Raw genomic sequence first — 13,229 nt, forward strand, 5'->3', positions numbered from 1 at the left:
TCATCTCCCCTAACTTGCCCTTTTCATAGTTAGAGAGCAGCTGATTCAGCAAATACATCAAATACATTTTGATTTGACTCTACTCTTATTTTTCTCTGAGTGAAATATAACAGGAATGCATCTTTTTTTTAAGGGTAGTTAGTTGTATTGTCAGTGTACACCTTACAGAAGATTAAGAGGAAACTAATCCTTTAATTCCAAGGTGTAGTCTAGGTTGGCTACAGTCTCATCATGGTCATGCTGTGTAGCTTTCAAGAACTGACATTAGAGGTTTGAGTCTTCTACCCGGTTTGCAATGTATCCTTAAAGCTTGTGAATATATATGTTTAGTATTCCTAGACCTTATTTTGTGAAATCTTTTGTATATGTTAGAAAAACATATGGAACTGTTGATCATTGCAATAGACATTATCTTTATTATTTTCACTTCACATTAGGCTTAGGCTTCAAATTATTTTGGTGCTTCTTCAACAAGTATGAAGGGCTGTATGACTATAATAAGTTTAAGAACTTTTTAAAAAGCCTGTAGTCTTTAACATAAAATAAATGATATAATAACTTTTATTCCCAAAGTTTTTTTAAAGGTTGTAAACTTTACTAAGGGTTTCAGGAGTTGTGTAGCACCTTTCTTAGTACTTCACAACTAGCTGTGAAATAGAAAAAGGCTTTTCTTTTTTTTTTATTTTTTAATTTTATTTTTCTCATTAGTTACATTTTGTTAATTCTGTATCCCTCATTCCCTCCCCAGTCCCACCCTCCCTCCCTCATCTCCTCCCTGCCCCTTTCCAAGTCCACTGATAGGGGAGGACCTCCTCCCCTTTCATATGATTCCGTTTTGTCCGGTATTTTCAGGACTAGCTGCAAAGTCCTCCTCTGTGGCCTAACAGTACTGCTCCTCCCTTGGGGGGTGGGGAGGTCAAAGAACCAGTCATTGAGTTCCTGTTAGAAATAGTCCTTGTTCCCCTTACTATGGGAAACCAATTGATTACTGAGCTATCACGGGTCACTTCCGAGCAGAGGTTCTAGGTTTTATCCTCTCATGGTCTTTGGTTGAGTGTCCATCTCAGAAAAGACCCTGTGCCCAGATATGTTTGGTCCTTGTGGAGCTCCTATCCTTTCCACATCAAACTCCCCTTCTTTCATATGATTCCCTGCACTCTGCCGAGGGTTTGGTTATGAGTCTTAGTATCTACTTTGGAACACTGCTAGGTAGAGTCTTTCAGATGCCTTCTGCGGTAGACTCCTGTCATACGTTCAATGCATATTCCATTTGTCTTTCTAAATGAGGATTGATCATCATACCCCGTGTCCGCTTTCTTGATTATCTTCTTTAGGTGTATAGAAGAAAAAGGCTTTTCTAAGTGTTCATATTAGAGCTTTAGTTTAGGAAAATTTCTTAAAAGCATTTGAGTATTTTTAAGTGTTTTCTATCAAAGTTAGTATAAAGCAAGTGGGTATTTATTGACTTCTTACTGTTTGTAGCATGTGTTAAGCATTGGTGATATTTAAAAAAATAAGATCCGAATTTTTAAAATCCTTTAAAAAAGATTTATTTTAATTTTATGTGTACGGGTGTTTTGCCTGCATGTGTATCTGTGTACGACATGCGTGCAATGCTTGAAGAAGTCAGAAAAGGGTGTCACATCCTTTGGAACTGGTGTTGTAGATGGTCGTAAGCCACCATGTGGGTACTGGGATTTGAACCTAGGTCCTCTGGAAGAGCAACCAGATCTCTTAAGTACTGTGTCATCTCTCCAGGCCCCTGGTGTCCCTTAAAGAAAGAATACAATTACATAACAGTGTGATGAATGATAATATAAAGTCATGTAGAAAAGACATTAATTAATAGTAACTTCCATGGCAAGAGCCACATGATAAAAGAGTGAAGCAGTGTGGAGGAGGTATATACCTTTGGGTAGGAACTGTAGAGGAGGTGGGCCTATGTGTTAGTTGTATAAAGAGATTGGAATGACAAAATGGTGAAGGGTATTGCATACTCTGTTCTAACAAATGTATTGGGGTCTTATTTCTCATGAATTAGAATGTCATTTGTAATTTCAAGGAATCTGAGTGACAGTTTTGTTTGTTTGTTTGTATGTTTTTAGTAGTTGTAAGATTTAGGTTGGATGCAAAACAAACCAAAGGCAGGTTTTGAGAGAAGATGAGGGTCCAGGAATGCTTAGAAATAAGGCTAGAGGAGAAGGGGCCAGATTCAATGACAATGATAATGCTTGGGAAGAAAAATGAGTTCACCCCTAATAAAGACTATGTTCATTCATTCTACAAACCCTTTACTGTAAGAAGGACTCAGGAAAAGGAAGTCAAGCACCCAGCGCTTCAGAGTTAGTGAGTAGTGGTTTTAGAAGTGAACCAGCAAGCAACAGGAGTGAATTGCCAAGGCTTGGGTGAAGTATGTTTTGGTTCCTCTTCTGAGTGACTAGCCACAAACTGGAATAGGAATGAGGAAGGAAAAGGTGGCTTGTTGAGGGCAGTCAGTAGACTTCAGAGAGTTGGTGAGCCTGACTCCTGTCTCTGACACTTTGAAGCTCTATGATCTCGGACAGCTGCCTAGCCTTACTGTGCTTCTGTGTCCAGTGTGTGTAACAAATGAGGGCAGTCATGGTACTTTAGCAATAGTTACAGGGATTAAACCTATACTGTAAGCTTACAGTAGTACAAGATGCACACTAGATCAGTTAAATCTCTAGGTGTAGCTGAGGTCAGATGAGCTAATCAGTATAAAATTCCTATCAGATTCTAGAGGAGACTTGCTCAGGTGGGCTTTCATTGTTCTAGTTTGTATAGTTTCACTAACACCGTCTTTTTGGAACTCAGGGCCAAACACAGGTTTAACACAGGATATCTGGTTATCCAGTTCATTTGTTTTAGGAAAACAAACTACTTATTGAAGGGTTTAAGTCTGATGCATTTTGATGACTTCCTCTGAATTTCTGTTAGAGTTCTGCCTTGCTGACTGGGCTTCATTTATTTCCCAACCAACTTTGTCATCATGGGCCCAGTGTGGTCATCATGGTGACCAACAGTAACTCTCAAGGCCATTGTCGTAAGAGTTATGTCAACTAGGACTTTATTAACTTAGAGAGATGGGAGGGAAATTATCATTATTGCTTGTTGACTCCCTGAAATAGAGAAGGAAAAGAAAATTTAGGGACTGTTGATTTCTTAGATTTCTGCCCTTTCCACAAACATTATTCTAAATATATTTAGTTTAAGTGTTCTTTATTTGAACAGCCCACACAGTTCCACATAACTTGAAAATATTTCATTAAACACATTTTTCTAGTTTGACTTAGTTTAAATGCACAATACAGATTAAATATAGGTGCAGCAACACTGTTTCTTTCCCTTTTCACTTCTTGAGAATTATCATAGTTACACATTTGTAATGTGGAACATCTGGATCACAGCTAACTTTTGCAAAGCCCTGTGATGTTGAAATTCCAATAACACCTCTCATTAAGATGTAAATTCTTTTAGGAGAAGTAGCATCTTCTCAGGTCATTTACTTGTTTGTATAAAAGAAAAACAAGAAAACATAAGGGAAGTAATAACAAGTAGATATATTTCTCTCTGTGTGTGTGTATGTGAGAGAGAGACAGAGAGACAGAAACAAATTGAAAGTTAGGACAGCAGGAAACTTGTGATGCTTGGGGATGAAGCAGCCTAGCTATACATAGGTCTAGAACCCACCACTAAACTGCTCCATAGGTAGCATTCTGAAAGACATGGGTTGGCTAAGACAAGTCTTCCCAAAATTTATGCGATATCAGGAAAAACATGAGATAAGAATCTGTAGACCCAGCTTTTAAACTCAGCCTCACTCAGGAACACAGAAAAACTGTAGATAAATTGTTTGCCAGGATGTAACATGAATTGCCTCTAGTCTAATTCTTTATAGAGCCCTCATTCTTATTTGAAACTGCATGAGCTTGGCCCTCACTGTCGAATTCTGGTTGGTACTCTGCTTCTGAGCTCCCAACAACTCATTAAGCTTTGTTTATACCATTTGAGATCTTTTCTAATCTACAGCTCCCAACATTTCCAAGTCTCATAAATCAGTCCCAAAGGCTTAAGAACCACATGATTGGGCTTAGACACAAAAAAACTCCACTTCACTGGCATCAGTTTTTCTGTGTTAGTTTTTCAGAGCTGTGACCAAAATAACCAAGGGAAGAATCTAAAGGAGGAAAGATTTTGGCTCACACATTCAGAGTGCTCAGTCCATCGTTGCGTGGTTTCTTGTGCTTGAGAACAAGATCATGACAGGAGCAGTGTGTGACAGAGGAGACAGAGAAATAGGTAGATAGATTAGCATTATAAAATGGATTTTAAAAAACTTATGTTAACAAAAGTATGTATTCTAATGTGCTTTCTGTTTTAAATCTGGTTGGAAATCTAATGGCTGTTGCACATCAAGTACTGATCAGAAAGTTACAGTACGGTGCATAATCAGCAGATACTCTCTTGCTTATGTTATTTAATTCTATGCTCTAACTTTTGTCCTGCAAGTGTGAGGACCTGTGTTTAGATCCCTGGTCCCTTCATTAAAAAATGGTCATGGCAGGACAGTCTTTAATCGCAGTACTAGTGTGAGGGATTTGAGATAGGAGGATGGCCAGTGAGTCTGACTAAGTGGTGAGTTGCAGGTTCAGAGAGGGGTGGGAGGGAAGGAGAGAGGAAAGGGAGAGAGGGGAAGAGCAGGAAATGGGGGTGAGGGGAGGTAAGGAAGGGAAAGGGGAAGACCTTGTCTTAAAAAATAAGGCAGAGAACAATAGAGTAAGATACTGATGTTGGCCTCTGACTTCTACAAGAATACACATGTGAAAATAACAAATTTCACACGAATAATAACTATTAGTTGTTCAGTAGACAGCCCTGAATTGAGGCTATTCTTTGTTGTTTTTTTGAAATAAGGTTTCACTGTGTAGCCTTGGCTGTCCTGGACTCGCTTTGTAGACCAGGCTGGCCTCGAACTCACAAAGGTCTGCCTGCTTCTGCCTCCCAGAGTGCTGGGATTACAGTCGTGCACCACTGTACCTGGCTGAGGCTATCATTCTTGAACTTTCTTTCATTCTTGGCTACTTTCTGATAAGTTTACCATACCTGCAAATTCTAGCCCTCTTTCCCTTTGGCATCAGATAATGAATGATGTAATGCTTCTTGCTGTCTGCCCCTAACCTCTTTACCTGTACTCTTCACCCAACTATCACTTATTTTCTCTTTCATTCATTCCTTCTCTCACTCCTACCTTTGATGGTTTTCCCCTAGTGGACATATAGGTATGTCAATAAATTAACTATTTGGAAGGAAAAGAAAACAAATAAGCAAAATCCTGATATGGGCCAATGGGATGGTTTAGTGGGAAGATGCCCTTTCCAGGAAATTCTGGTGACTTTGAGTTCAATCTCCAGAACCCATGTAAAAGTAGAAGGAGAGAATCAACTTTACAAAGTTGTCCTCTGACTTCCACACACATCCCCGCACTCTATTATTTATGTACATACATAAACAAAATTTAGAGGCCCCATATAACATTGGTTCTTTTTCATTGTGTAAATACTCTTACTATTACTGAACTGCCTGGAAAGAAAGGCCAGACAGAGCCAGTTATATATAACTAGCTGTACCACCAGCCTGTTTCTTCCTTAGAACCTAAAAATATGACTGGGTTCCCAACAGTTCCAAAGCAAAAATGAGAACCAAGTGTTTTTTTTAAAATTATTTTATTTATTACAATTTATTCACTTTGTATTTCAGCTGTAGCCTCCCCCCTTGTCCCCTCCCAGTCCCACCCACCCTCCCTCTTCTCCCTTTATGCCCCTCCCCTAGTCCTCTGATAGGGGAGGACCTCCTCCCCTTCTATCTGACCGTAGCCTATCAGGTCTCATCAGGGCTAGCTGAATCATCTTCCTCTGTGGCCTGGCAAGGCTGCACCCACCAGGGAGAGGTGATCAAAGAACCAGCCACTGAGTTCATGTCAGAGGCACCTCCTGCTACCCTTACTAGGGTATCCACTTGGAAACTGAGCAGCCCATGGGCTATGTTCAAGCAGGGGGTCTAGGTCTTCTCCACAAATGGTACTTGGTTGGAGTATTGGTCCAACCAATACTGTAGGTCCCCCCAGGGCCCAGGTTTTTGGCTATGTTGTTCTGTTTGTGGAGCTCCTGTTCCCTCCAGGTCTTTCTATCTTTCTCTTCTTTCATAAGGTTCCCTGCATTCTTCCCAAAGTTTGGCTATGAGTCTCAGCATCTCCTTTGATACCCTGATAGGTAGAGTCTTTCAGAAGCCCCCTGTGGATGGCTCTTGTCCTGTTCCCTGTCTTCTCCTACTTCCCATATCTATCCTGTTTGTCCTTCTGAATGAAGTTTCAGCCTCTTCCCTAGGGTTTTCCTTGTTGTATAGCTTCTTTAGGACTATAGATTTTAGTATGTTTATCCTATATTATATGGCTATAATCCACAAAAATATCTGAAGCCTCCCGTATACAATAGACAAACAGGCTGAGAAAGAAATTAGGGAAACAACACCCTTCACAATAGCCACAAGTAACACATAGTACACTGATGTGACTAACCAAGCAAGTAAAAGATCTGTATGAAAAAAACTTCAAGTCTCTGAAGAAAGAAATCAAAGAAGATGGAAAGATCTCCCATGCTCATGGATCAGTAGGATTAACATAGTGAAAATGGCCATTCTACCAAAAACAATCTACAGATTAATTTTAATCTACAGATGCAATTTCCATCAGAATACCAACACAATTTTTTATAGACCTTAAGAAAACCAAGTGTTTAAAAAAAAATATAACAAAAATCTTTTTTACCTGTGGCTTCTCTGTAGCATCCCTCTATATTTTCTTCTTTCCTAGTCTTGTTTTCTCAACAAAAAGATCTGTATTTATACTAGTCCCTTATTCCACCCTGTGTTAGAAACAGTGAGTAGAGTTGGCATGGTTGTTTTAAGAATTCTGGGGTTAAAATGCATGGCATAGTGAATTTAATCTCAGTAGTTACTGCAAAGAAGTTAATTTCTGGACTAATGGACAGAGTTGTAGTGTACCAGCGGTATGGTTTTTCCCCGGCAGCCATTCTGAAACATGCCTTAGCTCTTCTGCTGTTTGTTGCCCAGGTGGCAATCCCAGGAGCTCAGGCAGCCATTGAGACGGTTGTCCTGACTTTCCTGCTCTCTTCCCAATCTAATATATCACCAAGATTACACTCTTGTAACTCCTAAATAAAAATTCTACTTCTACTATAGCTTAGGAAGAAAGGTCTCACTTTTTACTTGAAATATTACAGCAGTCTCTAAATAATGCTAGGTTTTTTCCTGAAATCTTGCTTCCACTTTGCTACAAGAATGCTCTGTCTGCTCAACATTGTGTTACTCACATATTTAAAATTAGTCCTAGGCCTTCTGTCAAGCCTGTTCATCGGAATCTCTTAGGAAGCTTGTTAAATATGTTGTGTTGGGCTGTCTTCAGCTTAGGGGACTGGAGTCTTTGAAGGTGGGAACATTAAAAGTCTATAATAGATGGTTCTGAGACCCACTAGCCAGTAGATTAAGTTCTTAGTATAATGTCAAAAGTGTCTCCCCTTTTGGTTTTCACCTACCACTCCATCCTCATTTTCCTGTATTTTATGTTAAAATTCTGATACCAAACTTAAGCACAATGTCCTCCGTGACTTAACTAGAACCACTCTTTCTATCTGTAACCCTTTCCTTTGCTCACTTTCTCCCATTATTTGTCCATTTCTACTTAAAGATACTTTAGCTTAAAGAATACCTCTTTCAGGAAGCTTTCTGGACTCAAATTTGGGTCAGGTGCCCTTAGTATGTAGGGTCCTCCGTCCTGGTGTTCCTTTGTCACTGTATTGTGAGCTTCCTGAGGTGGAGACTGAGATTGTGTGTGTGTGTGTGTGTGTGTGTGTGTGTGTGTGTGTATGTTTTGTGTTCCTTTTTACATGTTTCTAAAAACACATTTATTTATTTATTTATTTATTTGTATATGTTGGTGATGTGCATCCTAGGGCACATACAAAAAAGTCAGAGGACAACTTGCTGCAGTCAGTTCCTTCCTTCAACCTTGTGAGTTCTGGACTCAAAGTTAGGTCATGAGGCTTGTGGCAAACGCCTTTACCTAACTGAGCCATTTTGCTGACCCAGTGTTTTGTATTCTTAATACAGTACCAACTAGATGTTCTGCAATTATAGACAGGAAGAACATGCGACCAGGCTGGTGTGTTAAATTAGATCTTGTCACTAATAAATGAGAGAAATAATTTAAAAGGAGAAAATATTTATTTGGGTTTGTGGTTTCAGAGGTTTGAGTCGATGGTTATCTGGTTTCATTGCTTTGTTCCTGAGGTAAGGCAGAAAACCGTGGCAGTAGCACCTTATTACATAAAGTCTACTTTGTGGTAAAGAGGGAGCAGAGGTAGCAGGAAGGGGTCAGTGCCAGGATACTCTCCTCAGGGACATACCCCCAGCAGCCCGCTTCCTCCAACTAGTTCTACCTTCCACAGTTTTATTACCTCCTGATAGTCTGTTGAATCTTGACTCTATCAGTGGATTAAACCAGTGATTGGGTCCAGATACAATTGTCTCTGGAAAAATCTTCAGATATACTCAGAGGTATGCTTTACTGGTCTCCCAGTCAATCAAATTGGCAAAATTAAACACCACAGCTGGTATACAGCAAATTAAGTTATGGAAGTCAAGCACTGGAGAAAAGACTCAGCAGAGAGAAGCATTTCCACAAAAGCCCAATCTCCTGAATTCGATTCCCAGAACCCTTGTAAAGGTAGAAAGAGAACTGACTCCCCAAAATTGTCCTCTGACCTCTACATGTGTGCCTATACATGGTTTGAGTGAGAATGGCTACCATAGGCTTTTGTTTGAATACTTGGCTCTTGATTGGTGAAACTGTTCGGAAACAATTAGGAGGTATGGCCTTAATAGAGGAGATGTATTACAGAGGTAAGGGTGGGAGGGGAGAGTGGGAGTAGGGAGGTAGGTTTTGAAGTTTGTGAAGCCCATACCACTCCTAGTTAGCACTCTCTCTGACTCCTGCTTGTGGATTAGATTAAAGCTCTCAGCTACTGCTCCCAGGCCATGCCTGTCTGCCTACTGCCTTACTGCCTGTCATGATGGTCATGGGCTCACCCTCTAAAACTGTAAGCCCCAATAAGCTCTTCTGTAAGTTGTCTTGGTCATGGTGTCTCTTCACAGCAATAGAAAAGTAACTAAGGCATACTCTCACATACAATGATAATAAAATTAAAATAAAAAATAAAGAAAATGTAAATAAAGTGCCATGGATATAGGCTCTGGAAACAAAAGTAATCGTATAGCAGTCATAGTGTTTTTGTGGAACAGCTGGAAATGTGTGAAGGAATGTGATAGGAAAATAAGTTAGGCAAATGGACTGATTTTTAAAATGGCATGTGCAGAAGGAAGAAAGAAAGATATGAAACCAGATAATATACATACACAAGACACAAAAGAGAAATAGATTCTAGTAGAATAAAGAGTTGATATTTTGAAACAGGTAAATCTGGCCTTTTATACTTTGTAAAAAGGAGAATGGAAATAACAAATAAATAAATAGTTAATTAACTGACTATTTTGATTCAGAAAATAAACAGAAGTTCTCAACATCTGTTCTTTATTTTCTCTGAGTGGAGAGAATGACCTATGGACAAACTAATGAAGATGAAAGTGAGAAACATAGTAAGAGAAAATTAAAGCCCGAGGCAAGGACCTTTGGCTATTCTAAGTGAATTCACACCTCAGGGTCAGATTCCAAGCAGATCTGTTAATGTGTTTGCCAATGTTTTTGTTAATGTTTTGGTAATCTTTGAGGAATTGTAATGCACATGAAAACTTGTAAGAAGCTGTGGAAGTGCTGTGTTCCAAAATTTAGGAGAATGTAGAGTCCACAGATCTTAGTGAACTTGACATTACCCCCACAAAATTCTAGAGATGACCTTAACATATTGGTAGATATTTATACATGGGAAGGTGAACAGTAGTCTGCATGGATTCTCTAAGAATTCATTCCAGATAATACGGCTCACCCTGCCCCCTTTGAAGGCTGGTAAAGGAGAAGCTGCAACGCATCTAGGTTTCTGTGGGAAAGTAGCTGAGCTGCTGTTGCACTATTCACTAGTGATGTGGGCTGCATCTACCCTCTGACTCACACAAAGCTCCATGTAGTCTCTCATGGCTCCTTGTTCCATTTCCTGCCTGCTTTATCTTCTAGAGCTTATGATGATGTGTAATCAAGACTGTTTGCCAAGATACTCAAGGCGGTTCTTTGGATTTTAAATACTCTGAAACAGTTAAAGATCACTTTTATCTTTTTAAACCTGTTATTAAAAATAAATCCTTACAGCTAATAAAGAAATATTTCTCCATGTCTTCCTGGTAAAAACTATAGAGAACAGATAGTTAACCAGAAGCATCTTGATGCTCTCAGAAGCAGAAAGTTTCCCTTAGCATTCTGAAAGTAGCCTTCATTGTATTATAAGATAGAAGATTTTAATTTCATTTAAAGAATTCAAACAAAACAAGGACTTTAAGAGTATGAATTGTGGTAGGAATTTATCATTATTTGGGTCTGAGGTTTTGCATTCCCATGTATCTTCAAATACCATTCACCCTGATAGGAGAGTAATAAATTGTCTGTGGGGACACTGAGTTATATGTGGGGATATCCCACCACTTCCCAGATTCTCATGCTTAGAATACTAATACTTGTCTCATTCTCGTTTGTGGCTAATTTGTGCTTTTCGTGGAGGTAGGAGTTGGAAACAAAAGAGTGGAATGCTGTAATGAAGTTTACAACTCTGTTTCAGGATATTCTTTTTCAAGACTCAGTTCTTGGAGATAGCCTTTTATTTTTATTTTAATGTTTTTATTACTTAAGAATTTCATACATGCATATGTTATTTTGACCAAGTCCACAATCCATTCCCTCCCTTCCAACACCTTCCTTACCCTCACCACCCTAGTCCCTCCCAATTTCATATGTTCTATTTCTCTCTCTTTAAAATAATAATAAAAAAAAAAACAACCCACAGAGTTTACTTAGTGTTGCCAGTGTGCGTAGATGTAGGGCCGTCTATTGGAACATAGGAAGCCTCTCAGGTATTGCATCCCTGAAAAAAAGTGACTCTGCTGCTCAACAGTCATCAGTTGCCAGTAGCTCCTCAGGGGTGGGACTTCCTAACCACCTCCTCCATTTTTTCTGGGATTTTTGTCTGGCTTGAGCTTGTGCAGCATTTCAGCATTAAGACACAGCCACTGTTAGTTTTACTCTACAACTTCCCTGTTGTATTTTGGAAAACACTGTTTAGCTATAGTCATCTACTGCTTCTGGTTCTTACAGTCTTTTTAAAAATTTTATTTTTATGGACATTTGACATTTGGCATACATAATATGTCTATGTGAAGGAGTCTGATCCACTGGAATTTGAGTTACAGACCAGACAGTTGTGAGCTGCCATGTGGGTGCTGGGATTTGAACCAGGGTCCAGCCAATGCTTTTAACTGCTGAGCCCTCTCTCTTACAATCTTTCAATCTCTTCCTTCATCCCTGAGTCTTGGGAGGAGAGGGTATGATATAAATGTCCCATTTAGGGCTGAGCATTCCACAGTCTTTTATTCTCTGCATATTGACCAGTTATGGGTTTCTGTGTTAAAATGCTATCTACTACAAAAAGAAGCTTCTCTTATTCGGCTGAGAGATGCACTGATCTATTGTGTACAACAAGAAGGCTTTAAGAGTTGGTGCTATCTGTGTGAGATTCACAGCTCTGTCTCATTCTCAGCTGGGGTTGCCCACTGGGTTACGCTACCTGTGTATAAGCTGTGGGAATCTGCCCTATTCTCAGGTGGCAGGATACGAGAGTCAGCAGGTGGGTGATTGGGTGGAACTACCTGTGAAATGGTTCTAAGAGGTTCTCAGATCATTAGGAATTTTTCTTTTAAGTGTGGTTTTGCGAATACAAATAATTTGTTGCCTGCTACATACATCACATAAAAAAACTGTCTACTGATTTTTTTTTTGTCAGAACTTTATTAACTATTTCTGGTTTATTATTGTCACCCATGTATTTGTATTTTTTTTTCTTCTTATAGGTGAAGCCTTATGCTGAGGACAGTTTTATCTAGTCCATGAACCAAAATTATATACATGCTGAATGCTACAAAAGTGTTGAAAGACTGGTGAGTAACATAATAAATATTAACAGTTAGAATACTTGGTTCAAGCCGGGCATGGTGGCACACACCTGTAATCTCAGCACTCAGGGAGGCAGAGGCAGGTGGATATCTCTGAGTTTGAGGCCAGCCTGGTCTACAAAACAAGTTCAGGAAAGCCAAAGCTACACAGAGAAACCCTGTCTTGAAAAACCAGGAAAAAAAAAAAAAAGACTTGGCTCAAGGTAAGGTAAAATTTTGGAGCTATATAGTTATAATAAACAATTAGATTCTTCCTAAATAAAAGGTGCATGCATAAATTATGGTTTATTATATAGCATACTGTTAGATGGTTTAAAGCAGTGGTTCTCAACCTGTGGGTCACAATCTCTTTGAAGGGTGAATGACCTTTTGTAGGGAACACATATCAGACAGCCTGCATATCAGATATTTATATTATGATTCATAACTAGCAAAATTATAATTATGAAGTAGCAGTGAAAATAATTTCATAGTTGGGGTCACCAGAACATGAAGAACTAAAGGCTCAAAGCATTAGGAAGGTTGAGAACCACTGGTTTAAAGGAATGAAAATAATGTTAAAAGGAATACAGGATACTGTCTTTATAAAAATGTTATATAGTTAATATTTTTATAGCTGTAAATATGTATAAACTGTAAAAATATGCATGGTAATGACAAGTTCCAGCTATCATTTTTATCATGGGTGTAGCTTTCCTGTGCTGTAAATCTTGGTTTCTTTATACACACATATGCACATTCACAAACTCACCTGAACATTATGAATGTTAACACTTACTAATTCTGAGTCTTGGCTATAATGTCATGTTATCTGCCTTTTAAAAACATTTGTGTGTAGTGTATATATATTTTTTGTGTATGTGCTTATATTATGTATTCTGTATACTTTTCTGAGTATGTAAAATATTAGAAAAAATTTAAAGAAAATATATACATATCTTTTCAGTTGGAATTCAGAATGGCTG

At 38.8% G+C, this 13,229-nt stretch overlaps 1 protein-coding gene across 1 annotated transcript in view; it reads left to right on the plus strand.

Annotated features, from left to right (window-relative positions):
- Lyst (lysosomal trafficking regulator) overlaps nucleotides 1–13,229 on the plus strand; it is a 166,680-nt gene that overhangs the window by 12,118 nt on the left and 141,333 nt on the right. The window contains exon 2 of the mRNA XM_055603918.1: nucleotides 12,163–12,249. Within this exon, the coding sequence (XP_055459893.1) occupies nucleotides 12,218–12,249 (32 nt within the window). The 5' untranslated portion in view covers nucleotides 12,163–12,217. The remainder of the gene's footprint in view (nucleotides 1–12,162; nucleotides 12,250–13,229) is intronic.

The sequence above is a fragment of the Psammomys obesus genome, unplaced genomic scaffold (assembly GCF_907164565.1).
Source record: "Psammomys obesus unplaced genomic scaffold, mPsaObe1.curated_primary_1811, whole genome shotgun sequence".
NCBI lineage: Eukaryota > Metazoa > Chordata > Mammalia > Rodentia > Muridae > Psammomys > Psammomys obesus.